At 37.3% G+C, this 25,505-nt stretch overlaps 4 protein-coding genes across 4 annotated transcripts in view; 2 read left to right on the top strand and 2 right to left on the bottom strand.

The window, feature by feature from the left end:
• Positions 1 to 25,505, top strand: part of LOC127647672 (interferon alpha-13-like) — a 69,911-nt gene that overhangs the window by 32,609 nt on the left and 11,797 nt on the right. The gene's annotated exons all lie outside the window — the stretch shown is intronic.
• LOC127648148 (interferon omega-1-like) lies at positions 207 to 1,652 on the bottom strand. The gene is made up of 5 exons (XM_052132741.1): positions 1,597 to 1,652; positions 1,046 to 1,100; positions 588 to 734; positions 386 to 484; positions 207 to 299 (listed from the first exon to the last, which is right to left on the bottom strand). Exons 1-5 carry the CDS (start codon positions 1,650 to 1,652, stop codon positions 207 to 209), a joined length of 450 nt encoding a protein of 149 aa, XP_051988701.1.
• Positions 2,201 to 3,383, top strand: LOC127647674 (interferon alpha-13-like). The gene is made up of 5 exons (XM_052132077.1): positions 2,201 to 2,326; positions 2,416 to 2,502; positions 2,617 to 2,755; positions 2,874 to 2,971; positions 3,063 to 3,383. Exons 1-5 carry the CDS (start codon positions 2,201 to 2,203, stop codon positions 3,147 to 3,149), a joined length of 537 nt encoding a protein of 178 aa, XP_051988037.1. The 3' UTR covers positions 3,150 to 3,383.
• LOC127647170 (interferon alpha-13-like) lies at positions 14,815 to 15,728 on the bottom strand. Its single transcript, XM_052131271.1, has 5 exons — positions 15,603 to 15,728; positions 15,442 to 15,528; positions 15,198 to 15,344; positions 14,998 to 15,093; positions 14,815 to 14,907 (listed from the first exon to the last, which is right to left on the bottom strand). The coding sequence occupies exons 1-5, from the start codon at positions 15,726 to 15,728 to the stop codon at positions 14,815 to 14,817; spliced, it is 549 nt and encodes a 182-aa protein (XP_051987231.1).

Genomic DNA, 25,505 nt, shown 5'->3' with positions numbered 1-25,505 from the left:
CTTGAAAATGGTGATGAAACATTGTGACGCAATTCGAAAGTGAAATAGACACGGATTTTTCCGTTACAGCAAACAGACTTTGACGCGAAATACTCTGTCCCAGCTAGGCTAAATAAATAAATAAATTAATTAATAAATAAATAAGATATAGAATAAAAAAATAAATAAATAAATAAAATTACATGAATAAAAAGTGTTCTGTGTGCTCATAACATGATGTCGGAGTTTTGCGTCAATATGAACTTGAGAGTGTGGAGAATCTCCTTCCTCATGATTTCCCATGCGCAGTAACTAAAACCCTGCACAGAAATGAACGACATTCAGCATAAGAATGTTTATAATAAAACACCAACAGACTAAAGTTATATTGGTTGGGGATTCAAGCGTACTTTTCTTTCACAACTGTGGATATGATATCGAAGTAAGCTTTGAGTGCATCATCTCTGCTTGTGAAATCCTGTGTCCCTTCAGACTTATTCATCACCTGTGTTGACAAACACACAGTACCAAAAAAAATAATGCTGATTGGCACAAGGGCAATTAGACGTTTTAAACAATCAGATGTGAGGAGTTTAGACAACACTTACGCATTTGCTGTCTTCAATCTGGCGGTATATGATGTTTAGAAAGTCATCCAGCTTTTGCGCATTCCACTGGTCAGGAACACCATCATTCTCAAACAGGGTGCCAATATTCTGGAGTGTCTGGTAAATGGCTTTTTCGACACCAGTAACCTTAATCAAAAACAGTAAATGTTGCATTACATTTGTTTAGTTTAATATTGATCACGGAATATTTGTGATTAAAAACCTTTCGTGCAAAAATGTTTTACCTGCTGTGTATTGTTGGACTGCAATGCGAGTTACAATATGAGGTTTTGTTGTGGGTTGTTGCAATACATCAAATGGATATTTCGATTTCCCATCTTCTGACTCAAAGTCATTTTTTTTTATTTTGTTTGCATGAACATTAAACGTTCATTCATTGAAATACAAGGGGATTGCCAAACAACCAATTTCGGGTTTAGAGTGAAACGTGAAAATACCAGTCGCGCACGTTTCCTGTGCCATGATGACACATTGAGGTCCTTTAGTTCCCTGCTGAAGATGAAGAGTTCATATTGCAAAAAATACTATAACTATGAATCACAGAAAAGGGACCCATAAGGTCGAGTCGAGGTCAAAACGTTCAAAAAAATTAAAGAAAATAACGCAATTCCACACAATTAACTCTTTACCATAGAGTCGAAATTCCTATTCAATGGCGCTTTATAATTTGGGTACCAGACCCAAAGCTTTCCTTGTGCTGTGTCTTGTACAGTGTCTTAGGGCAAATTATGTTGCCGATGTTCTAACTAATTCTAAATGCACCAATGAACCTCTGTTCAAAGATACCTAATAACGAGTATCACCAAAGTGTTTATTTAGTGCTGTGTTAAATTTGAATTGTCTGGCAGAAAGGGTATTCTAAGACAAGACCAGTGTCTCTATTAAGATCAAGGACAGATTTTAGGTTCTTAGCAGGGCGGCAGGACCCATCACTGTAAAAAATTTAAAGATACTCAAGGCACCATTCAGGATTCCTCAACTGCCACACCGGCAGAGCCCTCTGGAGATCCTCCAGACACCCATTAAAAGAGCCTCAAATACCATTTCCGTACTCAATGAACTTCAAGATATTTCAAGAGTCCCAAACCTTTTCCTTATGATGGAGTACCTGAAAAAGCTTCTTTAAAGCTCTTACCGGAAGATTAAAAGCTTCTCAGTGAACTGACTGAACGGACAGACAGACAGACAGACAGACAGATAGACAGACAGACAGATAGATAGATAGATAGATAGACAGACAGACAGACAGACAGACAGACAGACAGACAGACAGACAGACAGACAAACAGACAGACAGCAGACCACAGACCACTTCCTCTAACCAGCCACCATAACGGAGAGAGTTGTGTAGAAGGAAATAGAAAGTCGAAAGCGCTGTGGCTCAAAAAACGGGTGTGATTTAATTTAACATCTGTCTTTCCTCCTCTCGTTTATTTTTTCGGTTCTGATGTACCAATACTGTATAAAACGACCGATTGGCATCTCTCTCATCACACATAGTTTCAACAGCATTCGTGAAAAAGTGCCTTTCTTAAACTCTTTCTTTTATTTTAACTTATTTCGTGATCCCCGATCTTGAATTAATCTACAAAATGGCACTTGTACGTTTCATGTTGCTGTGTTCATTTCTTATTTATTCTCAAGTGTGTTCAATGCCAACAAAGTGCATCATTCGGCGGGACCATGTGGAGTCATCTCACAATCTACTTGAGAATATGGTATGTTGAGTTTGTATCTTTATTCTCTTCCTTTTCTTTCATTACTTGTCTCACACATGTCCTAACCTATGCCCTGTCTTTGTTGATAGGGAGGCCTTTTCCCTCGTGAATGCTTGGAAGAAAACGTCGAGATAACGTTTCCTAAATCTGCTCTGCAATCAAACGGCTCCAATCAGGTAAAATCAAAACAAATCAAGACCACGACCATTCCCATGCATTAGTTCCAAGACATAATTCAGTGTTTTAGATGATGTAATGTTGTCTAACTGCTCCTGCTTATTGATTTGCAGAAAATCGCAGTTTATACAATCATGAGGCACATTGACGCTTTGTTTGAGAACGAGACCCATCCTGAATCCTGGGTCCCGGAGAAAGTTGATGCTTTCCGGCACAACGTTTATCGCTTAAAAGAAGATAACAAATGTGTAAGTGAAAATGTGTTACAGCAGACTGTTATATTTTCTGTCATATCTATTTTATTTTAAATCTATTGCATGGATGTGTGAACATACCTGTAACTCTGTAATAATGACTTATTCTTGGGCAGATTTTGGGGAAACGCACGGACCCGTGGACGATTTTCCTGCAATGGACGATGCCCTGAGAAACTATTTCGAAGAATTGGCCACTCTTCTTAGAAACAAGGTACAACTCGATCTGCAGCCTTCTCAAACGTATCTGAATTAAATACGAAATGTACAGCTCATATCAATTGCTGTCTTCTTTTCTCTATCAGGATTACAGTTTCTGCGCATGGGAGGTGGTCCGAAAGGAGCTCCTGAGTGTTCTTAAAGACATCCTCCAGATTAACTCATCCGAATAGTCATTTTCCTGGTCAAATATGCATTTATTTATTTATGTAATTATTTGTGTATTTAATTATTTATTTATTTATTTGTGTATTTATTTGATTATTTATTGATTACTGATTGTTTGTTTGATTGCAAGGAGAAAACAGTATTTGCCGTGTCTGTGTTCTTGTCAGTTAAATGCAACATTTCTTTCTAAGTTGTCTTATCATTCTGATGACAGAGATATACACTAAACATTCAATAAAACTGTCGACACTGAAGGATTTATCTGAGTTTCATTCACTGGCGTTTGAAAAACAACATGAACTTTTCTTGATCAAACTCGGTTACATAGCCTTAATGTACAATATAAAACAGTGACTGTACACGGATTAAATGGGTCAAATAAGAAATATTTACTATATGTCATATGACACAGAACAGAACAGAGAATCCACATTGTGTTTTTGAAGTTATTTTCCACAGTAGGCAATCATATATTCCCCAGTCTACAGCCACTTTCACAGCTTGACATGACAGTTTATGACTTTGACATGATATTTCACATAGTCGCTGTCTGTATGTGAAGTGCTGAAATGTGAGTGTGTGGTGTCGCTCGTTGTTACTTCATTATAGCTGTTCGTATCTGTAGAAATAGGCCTGCTTGTAATTTACCTCGCTGGGAAATGTAAAAGATTTTTTCTTAAACATTCAACAATTACCTGCATATCTAAATAGTGTTTTGTAATCCTTTGGCATATAATGATCACTTTCACACAATCAATTTCACTCATTTCATGTGCGTTTGCACTGTTTCCATTTAACAACTCAACTGAGGTCATTGAGGGCATGTAATTACTGGACAGTGGTTACTCAGTGATGTTCTTTGAATAATCCTGCAATGACAAAACAGGCCTAAACTAAAACATAATTTTATTAGCAATTTTCTGCACACAGTTTTTCTAAGAAATTTGTAACCGTATAAAATGAATGTAAAATCTTATTAACTGCACAGCATAATATACAGTATATTCAAGTGAGTAAATTTAACTTAAACTCAAACTTACACTTACAAAGCTGATGTACATGTTAAACTTATTCAAATGTAGATAAATGTTTTATTAGAACAATTCAATTTTTGAACTTTCCTTATAAACACGTGTCCCTCATAACATATAAAAGACTTCCCCAGTCACTCGTAAATCTATTTTCTATTTAGTTACGATAGCTTTGGGAAACGGCCCGCAAAGAGCAATCGTAAGATATATTCTGTATACTTATGTTTACGATGCATTTGGCAAAAGAAGCCAGTTCTTAAGATATACTCTCAATATAAAGAAGAAGAAAAAATATGGACCAATATTAAACTCTCAGCTGGCGAAGGAAGAACAACCTCTGCGAGCCTTTTGCACATTGGAGTCAAAGTGGGTCTCCAACTTCACGTGTTTATAATTAAGTGTTAATGTACATTTATCTACTTTATGCCAAAAGAATAAAAAAATAGATATCATATGTTCATGTGTCAGGAGCATAATACCCTGTTTACTTGATATGAAAGAGCAAGAAAGAAAGCAATTGTACATGAAACAGTTTATAGATCCGCGTGATATGATGTATATAATTCAACAAAACATTAAAAACATGAGAAACCAATGTGTACATGTGATCATTGCATGATATTCTAATGTCATGCTGCAACTTACAGACAGTGTTTCAAAATGTTCCAAAACGTGGTGAACTTCCTTCATGTCTCCTACCTTCTTAAGCAGCTGTTTTCTATGGCATTTTCCTTACTGAAGTAAAGCCAAGGATTTGAAACTCTCTACAGGCGGCAACTCATTCAAAAACTCCTTAAATGAATCTTCAATCGATCAAGTTATTTAGCACAATAAAAACAACAATAGATGACCGCTGTGCTGTTCAACCATAATAAAATAAATATCACAAAAGTAAATCACATAAATACATCAACACAGCTATGCTGTATGTGACGGACTGAAAATATTACAGGGAAAGAAAATAGTATTGAATTATAATAGGTACCCCCAAAATTATTATTTTTCTCTCTGTCTTCAGTTTAAGTATTTACAAGAGTCTAAAAAAAAAGTTATTCTAATGTTATATAGATTTAAGGTTATTCTGAAATAGGCCTGTAGATGGCGCATTGCACTAGAGTGATGAGAAATGACGTTCTGGTCAAAGGGCAAAGTCATTAAAAGAAAGCGCCAGAACGCTGCAGACACTAATGTGTGTTTCTCATCATTTTCTACAGGTTTGTAAAATGTATTGTATGGATCAATATCGATCATTAGTGATACTTGAGACGTTCATAAATGCTTTTAGACTCTGTTTGTGCAGTTTTACTGATTGTAAGTGGTCAGATGATTATTTTATTTGTGATTTCGTCGATGCAATCTCCAGCTGAGTAAACAGTCCAAATTCACGATGCTCGTAGAAAATGTGATGTGCAAGTGAGAGAATTGAAGCAATTATTCAACAACAACTCTATTTCCTGTGTAATCTTGATAGATTTTCCAGGTTGAGCTGTATAATGTGCTATATTGTGTTAGTCACACCATTTTGTTTATGTGGAAAAGTGAAATTCAAAATGATGTTTTTCTTTAAAAACGAACACTAGTAAGTGAAGAAAACATATTTACATCAAGCGAGACTGTTAATCATTGTTGATTGGTTATTCCATCGAAGTCATTCTGTTTGTTTCATAGAATGTATCCTGATTTCTCTTTGTTCAGAACTTCAATATATCTATAAAATAGATAAAGCAAAACTTGAAAGTGTTGAGTGGAAACACAGTGTGATGGTACAAGACGAAAAAAACATGTAAAGTTGTATCCAGATGTTATTGAAGTTGCGTAAAAGTATAATATAGAATAGAAATGGTCAAATATATTACATTAGCTGACTCCATTGACACATTTAAATGCTGTGAGTTGAATTATGTATGCATGACCTGTTTTGAATGAGTTATACTAACCTGTTACCTGAAAAGGTTAAAAAAAAAAGTCATTAAAAGAAAGCGCCAGAACGCTGCAGACACTAATGTGTGTTTCTCATCATTTTCTACAGTTACTACATCTCATCCTTCCCTGTTTGAGACCGGTAACATTTTGGGGGCTCGTCCGGGATTTAGGATCTTGGTATCAGCTGCGAGACTGATGACGTAGGAGACCAGTGTGACCCTCTGGATTGAGCTACAAGGAATGCTGTGAGTGTGTTCACCTGTGAGTGCAAGTCTTCTGGGTTCCAGTCAAGATGGCGTCTTCAGCTCCTCTTCGTGCGTTGCTATGGGATATCCAAAAACAGCTTCATCTCCTGAGTGAAGAACAGCTGTATAGTCTTGCTTCATCACTGGAAGATGAGAGAGGCTTGGAGGTTCCTGAAGTGACAGGTACCAATGAACCTGAACTTTTTGAATTCATCGTGGACTACATGAAAAGCGATCAGCTTAGAACGCTTGAAGATGAAGGTATGTCTTCGTTGCTGATCATCAAAGACAAGATTGATGATCTAAAATCCAGCAAGAAGAGTGAATCAGACATGGACACTGCAAACAATGGTAAAGATGTTAGTGGTGGGTCATCACTAACAGAACAGGCATCTGGGTTGGTTAGACTGACTGATGTTGCTGCTTTGTTGCCCCGCAGAGATTTCAAAATGCATGGTGGTGTAATTTCAGATGCTAGTTCAGACATGAGTTACAACATTGTATGCAAACAAATTGATGAGGGTTTGAAAGAAAAATTCTCTGAAGCTGAAATCATCCGCACAGTGTTAAGAATGATTAAACCAGGTAACTTTAAAGACATGTTGACCAACAAAGATGATCTCACTGTTGCAGAACTGAAACGGTTCTTAAAGTCGCATATGAGAGAACGAAGTAGCACTGAATTGTTTCAGGAGCTTAGCAATGCTAAGCAGCAAGATAAAGAAACTCCACAGCAGTTTGTCTATAGACTAATGGGGTTGAAACAGAAAATTATCTCGGCATCACAACATGGTGGGTCAGAGTTTAACTATGACAAAAGTCTGGTGCAGGGAGTATTTCTTCATACACTGTATCAGGGGCTAAATGAGAAAAATAGTAATATCAGAATGGACATTAAGCTTTACATCTCTGACTTGACAGTGACTGATGACTTAATCTTAGAACAGATTACTAAATCAGCTAATGAGGAAGCAGAGAGACAGAAGCGTCTTAGCACTGTACATAAACACAAACTGCTGACTGTTTGTTCCTCTCAGTCCCAAGAGGATACTGAGAAAATCTATGACACATTGCAAAAGAGAGTGGAAGGTGAAGCTCGAGCAAATCGCACTGCCTTAATGGAACTGACAGCTCAGGTTTCTGCTCTCACTAAAAACCTTGAAAAGATGATGAGACCCTCTGTTGCAATTGAAAGCCAAACTGCCGCACCATTAATGAATGTTAAAGTTTCAGACAAACCTGAAAGCAAGCGTAGATGTGACGACTGCATTCAGCGAGGAAACCAGGACTGCTGCCATTGTTTCCGCTGCGGCCAGGAAGGACACAGAGCGGTTGGCTGCCTAAAGAAGGGAACGAAGGTGGGAAACGGGAGACGGTCACTGGTACGGGACAACCAGTGACCCCATCAAGCAGTCCGTCCCATGTAAAGGTAAACCGTCCACACCATCCTGAAAATTTAATTTGGAAAAATCGTCAGTCAAAAAAAGAACAAGCAGCACAACTGATTGGTAAAAAATGTATGCTGTCATGTTGGTTAAATGGGGTTCTGACTGAAATGCTGTTGGACACGGGGCTCAAGTAAGCATGGTAGGAAAGACATGGGTAGAAAAGTTCCTTCCAAATGTGCCTATTAAGCCTATAGAAGACTTACTTTCCGACCAGCAGCTTTACATTACTGCTGCCAATGGCTGTGTGATTCCATTTGTTGGATGGATTGAAGTACTCTTTGAACTCAAAAGTAGTGGATCTGGAACCTTTTCCATTCATGTACCAATGTTAGTAAGCGACTGCTGTAACGAAAATCCACTTCTGGGTTTTAATGTCATTGAAGAATTGATCAGAGAAAGCAGTGACCGGCCGAACAGCACGGAAAATCTAACCATTCTGCTGAGTAAAGCTATGAACGTAAGGCAGAGTATAGCTAACAATATTGTCAATGATGTCGTTCAATTAGCAGATTCAGAGGAAATGTTGGACAGTTGTGTGGTAAAAGTTGGGAAGAAAGGACTCACAGTTAAAAAAGCGAACTTTGCGAAGTCAAATGCAGAATTAGAGGGGGCCTGAAGGAGGAGTCATGCCATTCGAACCACTTCCAGAATGGCCAGTCCAAGATGGCCTTGAACTATTCCCTACTGTGGTTGATGTGCCAAATGGTGTGTCTAAAGTAGTGAAGATCCCTGTCCTGAATTCCACTCAACATGACATTTACCTCCCTGCAAGGACAGTGTTGGGTACTATCACTCCGGTATCTGAAGTCCTACCCCTCGTTCTAAGTGGTGGTGTTAGAACAGAAAACAACCAGGAGGAAAGTGAGGTTCATGTAAATCAGTTGAGCCAAGTGGATAAGGGAAGTCAGTTACCCATAAGCAAAACAATTAAGTGGCACCCACCTGTCGAGTTGGAACACCTGTCTAAATCAGAGCAGGAGATAGTTAGGCAAATGCTTTACTGAAGAATCCGATGTCTTTGCTCACGATGATGGAGATATAGGATGCATTCCAAATCTGAAGTTGAAGATAAATTTAAAAGATGACACTCCAGTTCAGAAATGCTACAATTCCATTCCAAAACCCCTATACAAGGAAGTTAAAGAGTACGTACAAAACCTCCTCGAGCGTGGCTGGATTAAGAAATCGTCCTCTGCATATTCCTCACCAGTGGTCTGTGTCCGGAAGAAGGACAGTAGCTTACGGCTATGTGTTGACTTTCGAGAGTTGAACCGGAAGACTGTTCCAGATAGACACCCACTACCGAGGATACAAGATTTGCTGGACAGTCTAGGAGGATTCACATGGTTCTCAATTCTTGACCAGGGTAGTGCATATCATCAAGGATTTGTAGATGAGGAGTCAAGGCAGATGACGGCATTTAGCACTCCCTGGGGACTCTATGAGTGGAAGCGTATACCTTTTGGATTAACTAATGCCCCAGCAGCCTTCCAGAGGTGTATGGAGAGTGTTCTAGAGGGCATAAGAGACAAATGCTGTTCTCCTTACCTGGATGATGTTCTTTGCTATTCAAAAACCTTTCACGAGCATGTCGAAGACCTTAGGCAAGTGCTCTGCCGAATGCGTGAGTATGGCATCAAACTCCGACCAAAGAAATGTGAACTTTTCAAGACGCAAGTCAGATACCTTGGTCGGATGGTGTCAGGAGAAGGCATTGAGATTGACCCGAAGGATCTTGAGGCTGTATTGCAATTGAAAAGAAGGAACCAAAAACAGTGGGGGAAGTTAGAACTCTATTAGGGTTTCTAAGTTACTACAGATCCTTCATCCAGGATTTCTCAAGGATAGCGAAGCCACTATATGAGCTCCTGCAGAACCCTAAGGAAAAGACTGTGTTGAAAGTAGCAAAGACCAGCCAAAGTAAGCAGAAGGTGAGGAAGGAGACCAAAGCACAAATGCCATCGAGAACCCCTATTCAGTGGACATCGGAACATCGGGCCATTGTGTCAAAATTCATAGGGATTCTTACCAATCCACCAATTCTGGCATACCCTGATTTTGACTTGCCTTTCAGTGTTGCACACTGATGCATCAAATGAGGGTTTAGGAGCGGTACTTTACCAGCGACAAGCCGGTAAACTTCGTGTCATCGGATTTGGCTCAAGAACGTTGACTCCAGCAGAGCGTAGTTACCATTTACATTCAGGTAAACTTGAGTTTCTAGCTCTCAAGTGGGCGATCTGTGACAAATTCAGGGATTATTTGTACTATGCGCCAACATTTACAGTGTACACAGACAATAATCCATTGACTTATGTCGTGAGTACCGCCAGATTAAATGCTGTGGGTCATCGTTGGGTCGGTGAGTTGTCCGATTTCCATTTCGATATAAAGTACAGACCAGGTAAACAGAACGCAGACGCAGATACACTCTCACGATTTCCAGTAGACATCACAGGTCACCTGAGTGATTACACGGAGACTGTGCCATCTGAGGTTGTGGCAGCCATGTGGCAAGGGAGTGAAGCTGTCGTTGAAGAAGAGGTGCCGTGGGTGGCTTCACTGGCTCTTTACTCAGCAAGTGTTGGGGAAGAGGAAATGTTGAAAGGGCAGAGGGTATCTCCAATAGCCCAGGTGGATATCAGAGCTGCACAACAGGATGACATAAGTATCAAGGAAGTGATCAAGCTTAAAGAAAGCAGCTGGATCCCAAATAGCAAAGGAAAAAAGGTCATGACCAGAGGAACCAGACGTTTGGTTCAGGAGTGGAACAAGCTAGTAGTGGAGGAAGGAATTCTGTACCGACACTCTGGTAATCGGAAACAACTAGTCCTGCCTGAAAAACTGAAGCCATTGGTCTTGAAGAACCTTCACGACAACATGGGTCACATTGGTGCTGACAAGGTAACCCATTTAGCACGTGATAGATATTACTGGCCTTTCATGCAGAAGGAAATTGATGATTATGTGATCAAAAAGTGCAACTGTATCAAACAGAAGCGTCCGAATGTTCCTGAGAGAGCACCCATGGGTTCGATTACCACCAGTTCACCCTTCGAATTGGTCTCCATTGATTATCTGCATTTGGAGCCAAGCAGAGGAGGGCACGAATACATACTTGTCCTTGTGGATCATTTCACGCGCTTTGCACAGGCATATTCAACAAAGAATAAATCAGGGAAAACGGCAGCAGAGAAGATATTTCAGGATTTCATACCACGCTCGGATATCCAGAGAGACTACACCATGATCAAGGACGGAGTTCGAAAATAATTTGTTCCAGACACTGCAACAACTGGCAGGGATTTCTCATTCAAGGACTACTCCTTACCACCCACAGGGTAACCCAGTTGAAAGGCTAAACCGTACCTTGTTGCAAATGCTTCGCACTCTGGAGGAGGAGAAAAAGGCTGATTGAAAGAACACCTTCCACATCTGGTTCATGTGTATAACTGTACCAGACACGAAGCTACTGGATACTCACCGTTCTTTTTACTGTATGGGAGGTCCCCAGGTTGCCAATTGACCTGATGTTTAATCTAAAACCGGAAAAAGAGACTCAAAGCCACCTGACGTTTGCTGAGAAGTGGGCATCCAGAATGCAAGAAGCTTACAAGATTGCATCCGAAAATAGCCAAAAGTCATCTGCGAAAGGAAAGAAGTACTATGACAGGAAGGTGAAAGGAGTACCTCTCCAGCCAGGTGATCGGGTTTTAGTAAGGAACCTTTCTGAGAGAGGAGGTCCAGGCAAGCTTCGTCCCTACTGGGAGAAGGAAGTGCACAAAGTAGTGGAAAGGATCAAAGAGGGGCCCGTGTACAAGATCCAACCTGAAATTGGTAAAAGACAATTCGAGTATTACACAGAAACCTTTTACTACCAGTGAATGATTTACCTGTTGAAGATCATACTCATGAGGTACCTGTAAAGAAAAGACAACTGAATAAGAGGAAAGTAACAGAGCCGAGTGTGGATCAGAAAGAGGATAGCTCGGAGGATGAACAATGGTACTATCCTTACTTACCAATGACTGCAGGGAATCATGACCACGTTGAACTACTACAAAGGTCCCAGACTGAAAAGAGATCTCAGTTAAGACCGTTGGCGAGAGAGTTTTACCCTTCTGCAACTCCATTGTCAGAACCCGTTACCATACAGGACGATCAAGCAGAAGGCGAGGAGCAGGTTCTAGAAGAAGAGGATATTGTCGGGTGCAGCCCAGAAGAGTTACCTCCGTCAAGTCAAGGATCACCTGTAAGGCAAAATGAGCAATGTGAGAGTGTTGATGAAGGGGATCAAGAGACTTTGCGAAGATCAAACAGACAAGCAAAGCCAAAAGCAATGCTGACTTATGACATATTAGGTCAACCGACTTACAGACAAAGTCATTTAAATGCAGTCCATCCTTACATGATTCCGAGAAGTCCAATGACTTACCAGGTAGTTAATGCAGTTCCTTGGTGGCAACCAATACCTATCTGGACTTGTTAGATGAATGACTGAGAGGAAAAAGACTGACTTAGTATTGATGTCAGGAGTCATATAAAAAAAATAGGGGAGAGTGTGACGGACTGAAAATATTACAGGGAAAGAAAATAGTATTGAATTATAATAGGTACCCCCAAAATTATTATTTTTCTCTCTGTCTTCAGTTTAAGTATTTACAAGAGTCTAAAAAAAGTTATTCTAATGTTATATAGATTTAAGGTTATTCTGAAATAGGCCTGTAGATGGCGCATTGCACTAGAGTGATGAGAAATGACGTTCTGGTCAAAGGGCAAAGTCATTAAAAGAAAGCGCCAGAACGCTGCAGACACTAATGTGTGTTTCTCATCATTTTCTACAGGTTTGTAAAATGTATTGTATGGATCAATATCGATCATTAGTGATACTTGAGACGTTCATAAATGCTTTTAGACTCTGTTTGTGCAGTTTTACTGATTGTAAGTGGTCAGATGATTATTTTATTTGTGATTTCGTCGATGCAATCTCCAGCTGAGTAAACAGTCCAAATTCACGATGCTCGTAGAAAATGTGATGTGCAAGTGAGAGAATTGAAGCAATTATTCAACAACAACTCTATTTCCTGTGTAATCTTGATAGATTTTCCAGGTTGAGCTGTATAATGTGCTATATTGTGTTAGTCACACCATTTTGTTTATGTGGAAAAGTGAAATTCAAAATGATGTTTTTCTTTAAAAACGAACACTAGTAAGTGAAGAAAACATATTTACATCAAGCGAGACTGTTAATCATTGTTGATTGGTTATTCCATCGAAGTCATTCTGTTTGTTTCATAGAATGTATCCTGATTTCTCTTTGTTCAGAACTTCAATATATCTATAAAATAGATAAAGCAAAACTTGAAAGTGTTGAGTGGAAACACAGTGTGATGGTACAAGACGAAAAAAACATGTAAAGTTGTATCCAGATGTTATTGAAGTTGCGTAAAAGTATAATATAGAATAGAAATGGTCAAATATATTACATTAGCTGACTCCATTGACACATTTAAATGCTGTGAGTTGAATTATGTATGCATGACCTGTTTTGAATGAGTTATACTAACCTGTTACCTGAAAAGGTTAAAAAAAAGTCATTAAAAGAAAGCGCCAGAACGCTGCAGACACTAATGTGTGTTTCTCATCATTTTCTACAGTTACTACATCTCATCCTTCCCTGTTTGAGACCGGTAACATGTACAAACCACAATGCAAGATAAAGAGGTACATCAAAGCACATCAATTAAATAAGTTTACAACTTTGGACTATAAGGACAATCGTAAACCTGCGCAAGAAGAAAAGTTTTTAAATGAATGAAATGTTTCGGGTTCAACACAAGTTAAACTCAATCGACCGCGTTCGTGGCATAATGTTGATCACCACAAAAATATATTTCGACTTTTCTTTGAAAAATCTTACAGTGAGGAAGTAAAGAGGTCCAGTCATTAAACATTAAAAGACTGTTTCATGAACATAGACACAACACATAAACAATATGCTCTTTAACTTTATTCCAGTGTGATAAAATCAACATTTCTGTGTAAAATTATGTCCAATTTTAAAACTTCGTTGCCAAGACGAGGTAACATTATAAACCCTAAAAAATCCATAAAAACAATTAAAATGATTAAACTACTTTAGCTCAAATGATACACAAGTTTCAACAGAAGTAGAAAACTAATGCAAGTGCTTTTTTAAAAACGATAAGTTTCATCTTTCTGCATTTAAACCCTCCAAACATTGGCCTCATTCACTTCCATTGTAAGTGCCTCACTGTAACATCGACTGTTGGAGGGACGAGTCCAAACTATGTGGTAATCAACATTATGCAGCAAATGCTGTCAACAAAAACTTGTATTAAACCCGGAATATTCCTTTAAAGTTTTGGATATCGGTTTTGGAACAAACCCATTGACCTTGTTTACATCTCGACTATTCCTTTTGTAAGATCCGATCACAAGACTATAAACTAATTAACTTAATCTAAAATAAAATCTTAATATTTTATACCCACCAAGTAGGCTTATATCATATTATATGATTTCATCTCGTTTTATCTCGTTATTTCGTTATTTCTCTTCATTTTTATCGATTTCGTTTGGACGCTTTCCATTTAACGAATAATTTCTAATTTCACCAAGAGTCAAATGTAGCAAAAATCAGGATTAGTAAAAAAAATTCAAGAGTTCAATACAATACAAGAAGTCACTTTATTTGAAATGTTTTTATTAAAAAAGTCAATAAATATAAAAAGTAAAAACACAACAAGCTAAAAGCACTGTTGAATGTTTCTGACTGGGAACTGTCCAGTGCTGAATGGACTTGAAAATGGTGATGAAACATTGTGACGCAATTCGAAAGTGAAATAGACACGGATTTTTCCGTTACAGCAAACAGACTTTGACGCGAAATACTCTGTCCCAGCTAGGCTAAATAAATACATACATTCATTAATAAATAAATAAGATATAGAATAAAAAATAAATAAATAAAATTACATGAATAAATAGTGTTCTGTGTGCTCATAACATGATGTCGGAGTTTTGCGTCAATATGAACTTGAGAGTGTGGAGAATCTCCTTCCTCATGATTTCCCATGCGCAGTAACTAAAACCCTGCACAGAAATGAACGACATTCAGCATAAGAATGTTTATAATAAAACACCAACAGACTAAAGTTATATTGGTTGGGGATTCAAGCGTACCTTTTCTTTCACAACTGTGGATATGATATCGAAGTAAGCTTTGAGTGCATCATCTCTGCTTGTGAAATCCTGTGTCCCTTCAGACTTATTCATCACCTATGTTGACAAACACACAGTAACAAAAAAAAATGATGCTGATTGGCACAAGGGCAATTAGACGTTTTAAACAATCAGATGTGAGGAGTTTAGGCAACACTTACGCATTTGCTGTCTTCAATCTGGCGGTATATGATGTTTAGAAAGTCATCCAGCTTTTGCGCATTCCACTGGTCAGGAACACCATCATTCTCAAACAGGGTGCCAATATTCTGGAGTGTCTGGTAAATGGCTTTTTCGACACCAGTAACCTTAATCAAAACAGTAATTGTTGCATTACATTTGTTTAGTTTAATATTGATCACGGAATATTTGTGATTAAAAACATTTCGTGCAAAAAAATGTTACCTGCTGTGTATTGTTGGACTGGAACACATATTGGGGAAAAGGAATGGAAACATGGTCCTTCAGGCATTGCAAAGGAAAAAGACCCCCCTAAAGCAAAATATAAATTCGTAAGGTGGAATTATATTTATTGAATAAATATATAGCAATGTTTCCTCACGTACCATCGTTTCTATAAGTGTGTATGACGTCTTCATCAAGTGCTTGTTGAGGATGCAGTTTGTTGGCAATGACCAAACCTGCGCAAAGCAGACAATGGTGCACAGCCAGGTCATAAGATGATGATCCATTTTGACAGATGCCTATATAAGGAAGCAAAGACCTTACTAGTTAAACTGATCTGTCGGATAAAGTTCAAACACAATTATAGGATATAATACCAAGTCATTAATAATCAGAAATTGATTGCTCACCTCGATGAATTGTCGGGTTTGCTTCACAAGTCGTGCTTTTCGTTATGTGAAAGGCTCATAGTAGGACTACAGTTTATATACAACATGCTTGCACTGATAAAAACGCGAAAGGGGTGATTTCACACTTATTCACAACATCCGAATGGAAATGCCGGGACGATGGAAGACTTTGCGTTTTCGAGGCGTCTTAAACTCCTATTTGATACTTTCATTCAAGTGAATTCACAATGAAGACTTATTTCCTCTTGATTCATATTAAGTTGATTTTCATTAGATTTTTAATAATATGAAAATATGTATATAGTATCCAAGAGCCCAATGTATAAACGAAAACACAGAATAAGCAAATTCATCAGTAAATGTGAATACATTATATAGTGGCCCTAAGGCCGGGGTGAGAGGGGGCACGCAACCGTCGACCAAAAGAAACCATACAAATGACCGCAGGCCCGAGGGGTGATGAAAAACGACCAAGGTCCCTCAAGGAGGGGGCGTGACAGTTTCTGTGCACTGGGGCCCGCAAGACACAAGTTACCCCACTAGTTATGTTTATATTTTACAATGTCGATATTTTAATTTGACCAAAAATATATCAAGCATGAATTGTTTTCATTTAGGCTGCACATATCCAAGGTGAGTAATAAAACTGCCATTTCAATCATCAGAAGATTATTATAATTGACCTATACATTATACAATCTTCCAAGACAGGGAGAGCATTACTGATTTGATCTTGGAGTGAACCTAATCTATCTTTATGGGAAGTCAAGTGTAACTGTGTTCTGAGTTTATTATGGTATATAATAAACTCAGAACTATTTGTAGCACATGGTTGGTACCAAATGTCTGTGTGTTTTTGACAACGACAGACCATTTTTTTTGTATTCCAGGTCTTGAGCCTAAAATCTCAAACCAGATTACAACCCAAAAAAGCTTGCAGACTATTTAAAACCTGCCACCATACTTTATCAACATGTTTATTTTGTTATTTTGACTCAATTAAACTGCTTTTGATATGAGCATTTGTCTTAAGTTAGGTACCGTTAAGGTCACATAGACCATGCTGTAGGGCTGGTTAAAAAATGTCATATGCTGATTAAACTGTGTTTTAAAGTTTTAGTTTTGAAAGCTGAGCTGAGAAAAGACTGTGTGTCAAGGCACTTTGTGTAATGTGTACATTCGTTGATACCAGATCTTAATTTCATCCCAACATAAAGCAGCTAACAAAGCTGAAATACCATGTCACCTTAAAGCAAGTCTGTATAGCTTGAATTCATGAAGCCCCAGAACAAATTTTTTGTGGGACGCCCACACCTCTAGAAGGCCACCTTTTCACTGCACAAGACAAACGACGTCCGATAGACTGGAAGTCATTCATTTATGGAGAGTCGCATGGGGGCTGCGTGGGGTGCCGACCATTAGCGGATGTGGACATTTTTAATCCGATTTGAGATTTGGATGCGTTAAAAACCTGAACTTCATCGACTACACCATATGTGACACTGCGACCGGATGTGATTAATTCCAATCAAATCTGTGTGCATGCGCAAGGTGAGAATTATTAATACTTTTTTTTAACATTATCTGAAACACTTGAAAGTGTAAAAATGCATGGATATTGATAAAGAAGTAATACATTAGCAATTTACTATTTATATTTTATCATTTTTAGTTTTGTCTCCATATGTTACCTTCAAAATTATTGCCGGTCATTTGTCCTACATGCATAACTATTTATTATTTGTATTCATCTCCGCGAGTATCACCGTTTAGTGCAAGTGATGCACCTCACAGGGGAACATATACACTCACCGGCCACTTGAGGTACACCTGTTCATCTACTTATTCATGTGATTATCTAATCAGCCAATTGTGTGGCAGCAGTGTAATGCATAAAATCATGCATATAAGGTCATCAGAATGGGGAAAAATGTGATCTCAGTGATTTAGACCAGGGTATGATTTTTGGTGCCAGGCCGGACACACAAGGGTCTCTAGATTGCGTAGTGAATGGTTAAAAAAACAAAAACAAAAAAAAACAACAACAACAACAACCAATGAGCGGCAGTTATGTGGACGAAAACACCTTGTTGATGACAGAGGTCAACAGAGAATGGCCAGACTGGTTCGAGCTGACAGAAAGATAACACCTCTGTTCAATAACCAGAATAGCATCTCAGAATGCACAACATGCTGAACATTGATGCGGATGGGCTACAACAGCAGAAGACTAAGTTGGGTTCCACTCCTGTCAGCCAAGAACAGAAAGCTGAGGCTGCAGTGGGCCTACCATTTGTGTACCTCAGCAGAAATCCAGACCAGGCAATGTTCTTAGCTGAAAGCAGTGGTACCCAGAGGGGTATTCTGTTGCTGTAGTCCATCCACCTCAATGTTCGACGTGTTGTACATTCAGAAATGCATTTCTGCATAGCACTGTTGTCACGCATGTTTATTTGGGTTACTGTCACCTTCCTGTCATCTTGGACCAGTCTAGCCATTCAGTCATTAACAATGCATTTTCGACCACAGATCTGCTGCTCAATGGATGTTTTTTGTTTTTCGCACCATTCTCTTTACAAACTTGAGACTGTTGTGCATGATATTCACAGGAGATCAGCAGTTTCAGAAATACTACAGAAATTCAACTGTAAGACATCAGTATCGGAGACAACGAAAAGGCGTCTTAAGAATGATTATTCACTGGGGTTCATAAGTTTTGCCCTATGTTGTGTGTATGTGTCATGGTCCTGTCATTCTGTTAGTCAGGGTTTAAACTGACAGTACCGAGGCATTATGAGCAGTTTGGGTTTGGGGTCATTATCACTGCAAAACATGACAGTATGTGCTTAAAGGTTTTAGTCTTTATGCATGAACATTGTGGTTATTTTCTTTTTTTTCCATGCAATAAGACCATGTCGGTAAAACACAGATCGTTATCCATGGTTTGTTTCTGGTGAAATACAATGACTGCCATATTTTAAGCACGTTGGTATAGTGGAGAGACCCCACTGGCATCTTACATTGGAAAGTGAAAATTAGAGGGAACTGAAAGGGTGTGCATATACATGATTATGAAATAAATGAAAATCACATGATCATCTCTCCCTCAAGTTAAAAATAGCACACTATGTGTTATTTAAGAGGAATTAAGCACTTTCGGTTGGTTTGCCCAGTAGAAAATGTCCTACAAAGGAAAGCGCAGACACAATCGCACATTCAGACCTCTCAAAAGTGATGAAATAATCATTAGGATCGCTTTATGAATCATACACCATTTACAGGGTTTAGCTAATTCACTGCTTTCACAAGCCAATGCTAAGCCAAAATTATCAGACATTTTAAATACAGGTAACATCAGAATAACTTTAATTAAAAGGTCATTAACAATCATTAGAACGCTTAATAGGAAATCCATGAATCCAATATGAATTAGATTTTTTCAAGGAACTGTCATTTTAATTAGGAAAGTATGTTAAATCATTGTTTGTCATTTCAGTCATATAAAAGTGAATGCTGAAGTTGTAGAAACATATACAGGAACACATGCTCACACTGAGATTCACAAGACATGTCATGCCCACCATATGCAAATCAAACGGACTTCTTTCATATATTCAAATAAATAGAATTGAAAGTTCCCTTACAGCATCAAACACTGCCACCAGGTGGCCGTTAAGATAACAAGTAAGATGTTACTGATTTTTTCATCACAAGGACATTAGGTAACCTGAAACTATAAACAAGATAAAAAAATAATGGCAATGGCAAATATTTTAAAAGATTATCTCTAGCAATTGAGTGGAAAAACTCAAAGATCTTGATCTGATGTTAACATACCAGACACAGGTTTGATCAGTGAATTTCTATGACTTCACCAGAATTTTGTGAGTTCTGCAAAGGCTTTTTTTTTTAGTTTTGTTTTTTGAAGATATTTCAGTCACACAGATGAATCTACGTGCAATGAAACACTATAGAGCTGAGTACATAAAATAATAATATTTGACAAAGACTTTACCAACACTTTCAAAGGCCCAGAAATCGCTATTTTAAATGTATTATTCTAATGGTCATAAACAGACCCAACATATTAAAAAAGGAAAGACAGATGGACACAGTGCTAAGATATATACCTACAAAATGTTTTAATTTACACATCATAAATGTCAACATAAAACAAACAAAATTAATTTTAATGAACCAAACATAACCAAATTAATTAAACCTATATGTCTTCTATGTAAGACAAAGTAATTTTCCTAATAAAGAGTCTGAAAATAACAAAATGTTAGATTTACTCATTTATAAAGTTATTTATTGTGGATTCTCTGAATTATGAATTTATGTCACTGCAGAATATTTCCGATGGAGGTGGTGGAAGAGGTTTCCCCAAACCAACTGTGTCCTTATTGCGGCGTATCAGCCACATAAAAGAGTGTTGCGGTAAAAAAAGAGAAGAGGGATGTAAGATGAGTGACGTTGATATAACCACAGAGTATACTTCTATGGGCAATACCCAAAAATGTGTGTATTTGTGATAATCACAGATCATTTCCCTTAACTCAAAGTCTCAAAATTCTAGTTTATGAATTGCTGGTTTTGTTCTCGGTCTGTGGTATTGAACCAGAGCACAGTCACTAAAGCTCTTAAAATCACTTCAAAATGCCATCATACTATATTCAGTATTTTGACAAATATGGAGTTCAACCAGGTCTTCTGCAAAGTCATTAGTTAGTTAATAGGATGTTGGAATAAATTATGCTTTTAAGTGAGAGCATAGAGTAACATCATGTATCACTTCTGTCGTCAACTTGCAATGTCTGTCACTGAACTGTCTACAAAGGCAATTTACTTTACACAGGAAAAAATAAACTATTGAATGGGAGCTCTCAACGGATTCAATTGTGGGGGGGACTTCACAACATTTTTTGTGTTCAGTTATCTGGAAAATATTGGTTCCTTTGTCGTTGTAGAAAGCTGGTCTTGAGTCGGCGTTAAGTTTGATTAATCTTGTACAAGATGTTATTTAACGGCAATAATTCAAATTTTTAACTGTTTATCCATCCATAATCTTTAATCTTAAGAAAAAAATTAAAGTATACAATTTTGATTTGTCCTGTTGTTCTAGGCAGTAAATCACTGTTTTATGCTTGTGTGCTGTGTTTTTCTTTGAACTCTGAACTTATACAAGGTCTAAAGTTTATACCTGTGCTTTGCAAAACATGTTTCATCATCAGAATCAGATTGAGCTTTATTGCCAAGTGTGATATATATATATATATATAGTTTGTACAAATACAAATCTGTTACACAGATGCAAGATAATTTGATGCAGAAGAGGTAGGATATGTTAAATAATATAATTGACTAGGCTGTTTCTTACAAGTAATAGTTTTTAAATTGTTCATGAGATGGATAGTCTGAGAGAAAAAGCTGTTCTTGTGCCTGACGGTTCTGGTGCTCAGTGCTCTGTAGCGTCGGCCAGAAGGCAACAGTTTCCTAGCACAATTTATCAAGTTATTTAGCACAATAAAAACAACAAAAGTTGACCACTGTGCTGTAAAACCATAATAAAATAAATATCACATAAGTAAATCACATAAATACATCAACACAGCTATGCTGTACAAACCGCAATGCAAGATAAAGAGGTACATAAGGACAATCGTAAGCTTAAGAAAGAAGAAAAGTTTTTAAATGAATGAAATGTTTCGGGTTCAACACAATTTAAACTCAATCGACCGCGTTCGTGGCATAATGTTGATCACCACAAAAATATATTTCGACTTTTCTTTGAAAAATCTTACAGTGAGGAAGTAAACAGATCCAGTCATTAAACATTAAAAGACTGTTTCATGAACATAGCCACAAGACATGTCGGAAATATTGTTGTGGTAAGTCAGAGAAATACATCGATTTTTTTTTTAGTAATCTACTGGTTATAAGCTTTAAACCCATTAGTAATGAAGTTGTCAATGTTTCAACAGCGGATTTAACGTTACACTTTAAACACGAAAAAGCCTGAACCGCGACAGTGTCACAAGTTGCCTTACATCGGTAAGTTTTGTTGTGCTTGTTGCAAACTGTTAAATTTTGTGTTTTCTGATCCTAAGCTTAGTTTTTAACTGTATGAATGATTATTTTATAATCAAGTCAAGTGGTGTCTAAGGAACTGGAAGCAGGCCAGGGTACGGCTGTTTCTATAGCACACATAGCTTAAAGGGATAGTTCACTTTAAAATGAAAATTCTGTCATCCTTTACTCACCCTCAAGTTGTTTCAAAACAAGGGAATATATTTTGAAGAATGTCAGTAACCAACCAGTTAACTGGAACCATTGACTTCCATAGTAGGAAAAAAAAAAAATACTATGGAAGTCAATGGTTCCAGTTAACTGTTTGGTTACTGACATTCTTCGAAATATATTCCCTTGTGTTCAGCAGAAGAAAGAAATTCATACAGGTTTAAAACAACTTGAGGGTGAGTAAAGGATGACAAAATTTTCATTTTAAAGTGGACTATCCCTTTAACTACAATTAATCAGCCCTGATAACAAGTGTATTAAATTGACACCGTATCTTTACTTGGAATGCACTTGCTTGTAGACTGTACAATATGGGTCTATTCACATGTTCTTATCCCCCTTCATCCATTAATTCCCTAAATCACTTTTCCTCTTTAGGGTTGTGGGGAGGCTGGGGCCTTTTTCCCTCAGCAACATTTTTAAATTGCCTGTTCAAATACAAATTTGTTTAATGCTTTTATTTTTTTATTTTAAGATTTGTTTTTGAGAAATTTACATACACATCATGATTGTTCATTTTAAAGTTTTAGGCGATTTTTATATGAAAAATCAATAAATTATTTAGAAATTCCACTTAAAGTTATATTGGTTGGGGATTCAAGCGTACCTTTTCTTTCACAACTGTGGATATGATATCGAAGTAAGCTTTGAGTGCATCATCTCTGCTTGTGAAATCCTGTGTCCCTTCAGACTTATTCATCACCTGTGTTGGCAAACACACAGTAGCAAAAACAAATTATTCTGACTGGCACAAGGGCAATTAGACGTTTTAAACAATCAGATGTGAGGAGTTTAGGCAACATTTACGCATTTGCTGTCTTCAATCTGGCGGTATATGATGTTTTGGAGTTGCCGTCTGTAGAGAGTTTCAAATCCTTGGCTTTACTTCAGTAAGGAAAATGCCATAGAAAACAGCTGCTTAAGAAGGTAGGAGACATGAAGGAAGTTCACCACGTTTGGAACTTTTTGAAACACTGTCTGTAAGTTGCAGCATGACATTAGAATATCATGATAAATAATTGATTATTTATTGATTACTGATTGTTTGTTTGATTGCAAGGAGAAAACAGTATTTGCCGTGTCTGTGTTCTTGTCAGTTAAATGCAACATTTCTTTCTAAGTTGTCTTATCATTCTGATGACAGAGATATACACTAAACATTCAATAAAACTGTCGACACTGAAGTATTTATCTGAGTTTCATTCACTGGCGTTTGAAAAACAACATGAACTTTTCTTGATCAAACTCGGTTACATAGCCTTAATGTACAGTATAAAACAGTGACTGTACACGGATTAAATGGGTCAAATAAGAAATATTTACTATATGTCACATGACACAGAACAGGACAGAGAATCCACATTGTGTTTTTGAAGTTATTTTCCACAGTAGGCAATCATATATTCCCCAGTCTACAGCCACTTTCACAGCTTGACATGACAGTTTATGACTTTGACATGATATTTCACATAGTCGCTGTCTGTATGTGAAGTGCTGAAATGTGAGTGTGTGGTGTCGCTCGTTGTTACTTCATTAAAGCTGTTCGTATCTGTAGAAATAGGCCTGCTTGTAATTTACCTCGCTGGGAAATATAAAAGATTTTTTTCTTAAATATTCAACAATTACCTGCATATCTAAATAGTGTTTTGTAATCCTTTGGCATATAATGATCACTTTTACACAATCAATTTCACTCATTTCATGTGCGTTTGCACTGTTTCCATTTAACTAACTCAACTGAGGTCATTGAGGGCATGTAATTACTGGACAGTGGACACTCAGTGATGTTCTTTGAATAATCCTGCAATGACAAAACAGACCTAAACTAAAATATATTTATATTAGCAATTTTTTGCACACAGTTTTTCAAAAAAATTTGTAACTGTATAAAATGAATGTAAAATCTTCTTAACTGCACAGCATAATATACAGTATATTCAAGTGAGTAAATTTAACTTAAACTCAAACTTACACTTACAAAGCTGATGTACATGTTAAACTTATTCAAATGTAGATAAATGTTTTATTAGAACAATTCAAATTTTGAACTTTCCTTATAAACACGTGTCCCTCATAACATATAAAAGACTTCCCCAGTCACTCGTAAATCTATTTTCTATTTAGTTACGATAGCTTTGGGAAACGGCCCGCAAAGAGCAATCGTAAGATATATTCTGTATACTTATGTTTACGATGCATTTGGCAAAAGAAGCCAGTTCTTAAGATATACTATCAATATAAAGAAGAAGAAAAAATATGGACCAATATTAAACTCTCAGCTGGCGAAGGAAGAACAACCTCTGCGAGCCTTTTGCACATTGGAGTCAAAGTGGGTCTCCAACTTCACGTGTTTATAATTAAGTGTTAATGTACATTTATCTACTTTATGCCTAGAGAAATAAAAAATAGATCTCATATGTTCATTGTGTCAGGAGCACAAGACCCTGTTTACTTGATATGAAAGAGCAAGAGAGCTAAACAGTTTATACGTGGTATGATGTATATAATTCAACAAAACATTAAAAACATGAGAAACCAATGTGTACATGTGTGGTCATTGCATGATATTCTAATGTCATGCTGCAACTTACAGACAGTGTTTCAAAAAGTTCCAAACGTGGTGATCTTCCTTCATGTCTCCTACCTTCTTAAGCAGCTGTTTTCTATGGCATTTTCCTTACTGAAGTAAAGCCAAGGATTTGAAACTCTCTACAGGCGGCAACTCATTCAGAAACTCCTTAAATGAATCTTCAATCGATCAAGTTATTTAGCACAATAAAAACAACAATAGATGACCGCTGTGCTGTTCAACCATAATAAAATAAATATCACAAAATTAAATCACATAAATACATCAACACAGCTATGCTGTACAAACCACAATGCAAGATAAAGAGGTACATCAAAGCACATCAATTAAATAAGTTTACACCTTTGGACTATAAGGACAATCGTAAACCTGCGCAAGAAGAAAAGTTTTTAAATGAATGAAATGTTTCGGGTTCAACACAAGTTAAACTCAATCGACCGCGTTCGTGGCATAATGTTGATCACCACAAAAATATATTTCGACTTTTCTTTGAAAAAACTTACAGTGAGGAAATAAACAGGTCAAGTCATTAAACATTAAAATACTGTTTCATGAACATAGCCACAAGACATAAACAATATGCTCTTTAACTTTATTTCAGTGTGATAAAATCAACATTTCTGTGTAAAAATATGTCCAATTTTAAAACTTCGTTGCCAAGACGAGGTAACATTATAAAAATCCATAAAAACGATTAAAATGATTAAACTACTTTACAGCTCAAATGATACACAAGTTTCAACAGAATTAGAAAACTAATGCAA

This window comes from Xyrauchen texanus, chromosome 8, assembly GCF_025860055.1.
Source record: "Xyrauchen texanus isolate HMW12.3.18 chromosome 8, RBS_HiC_50CHRs, whole genome shotgun sequence".
NCBI classification, from domain to species: Eukaryota; Metazoa; Chordata; class Actinopteri; order Cypriniformes; family Catostomidae; genus Xyrauchen; species Xyrauchen texanus.
This window is presented reverse-complemented; position numbering and strand designations above follow the sequence as displayed.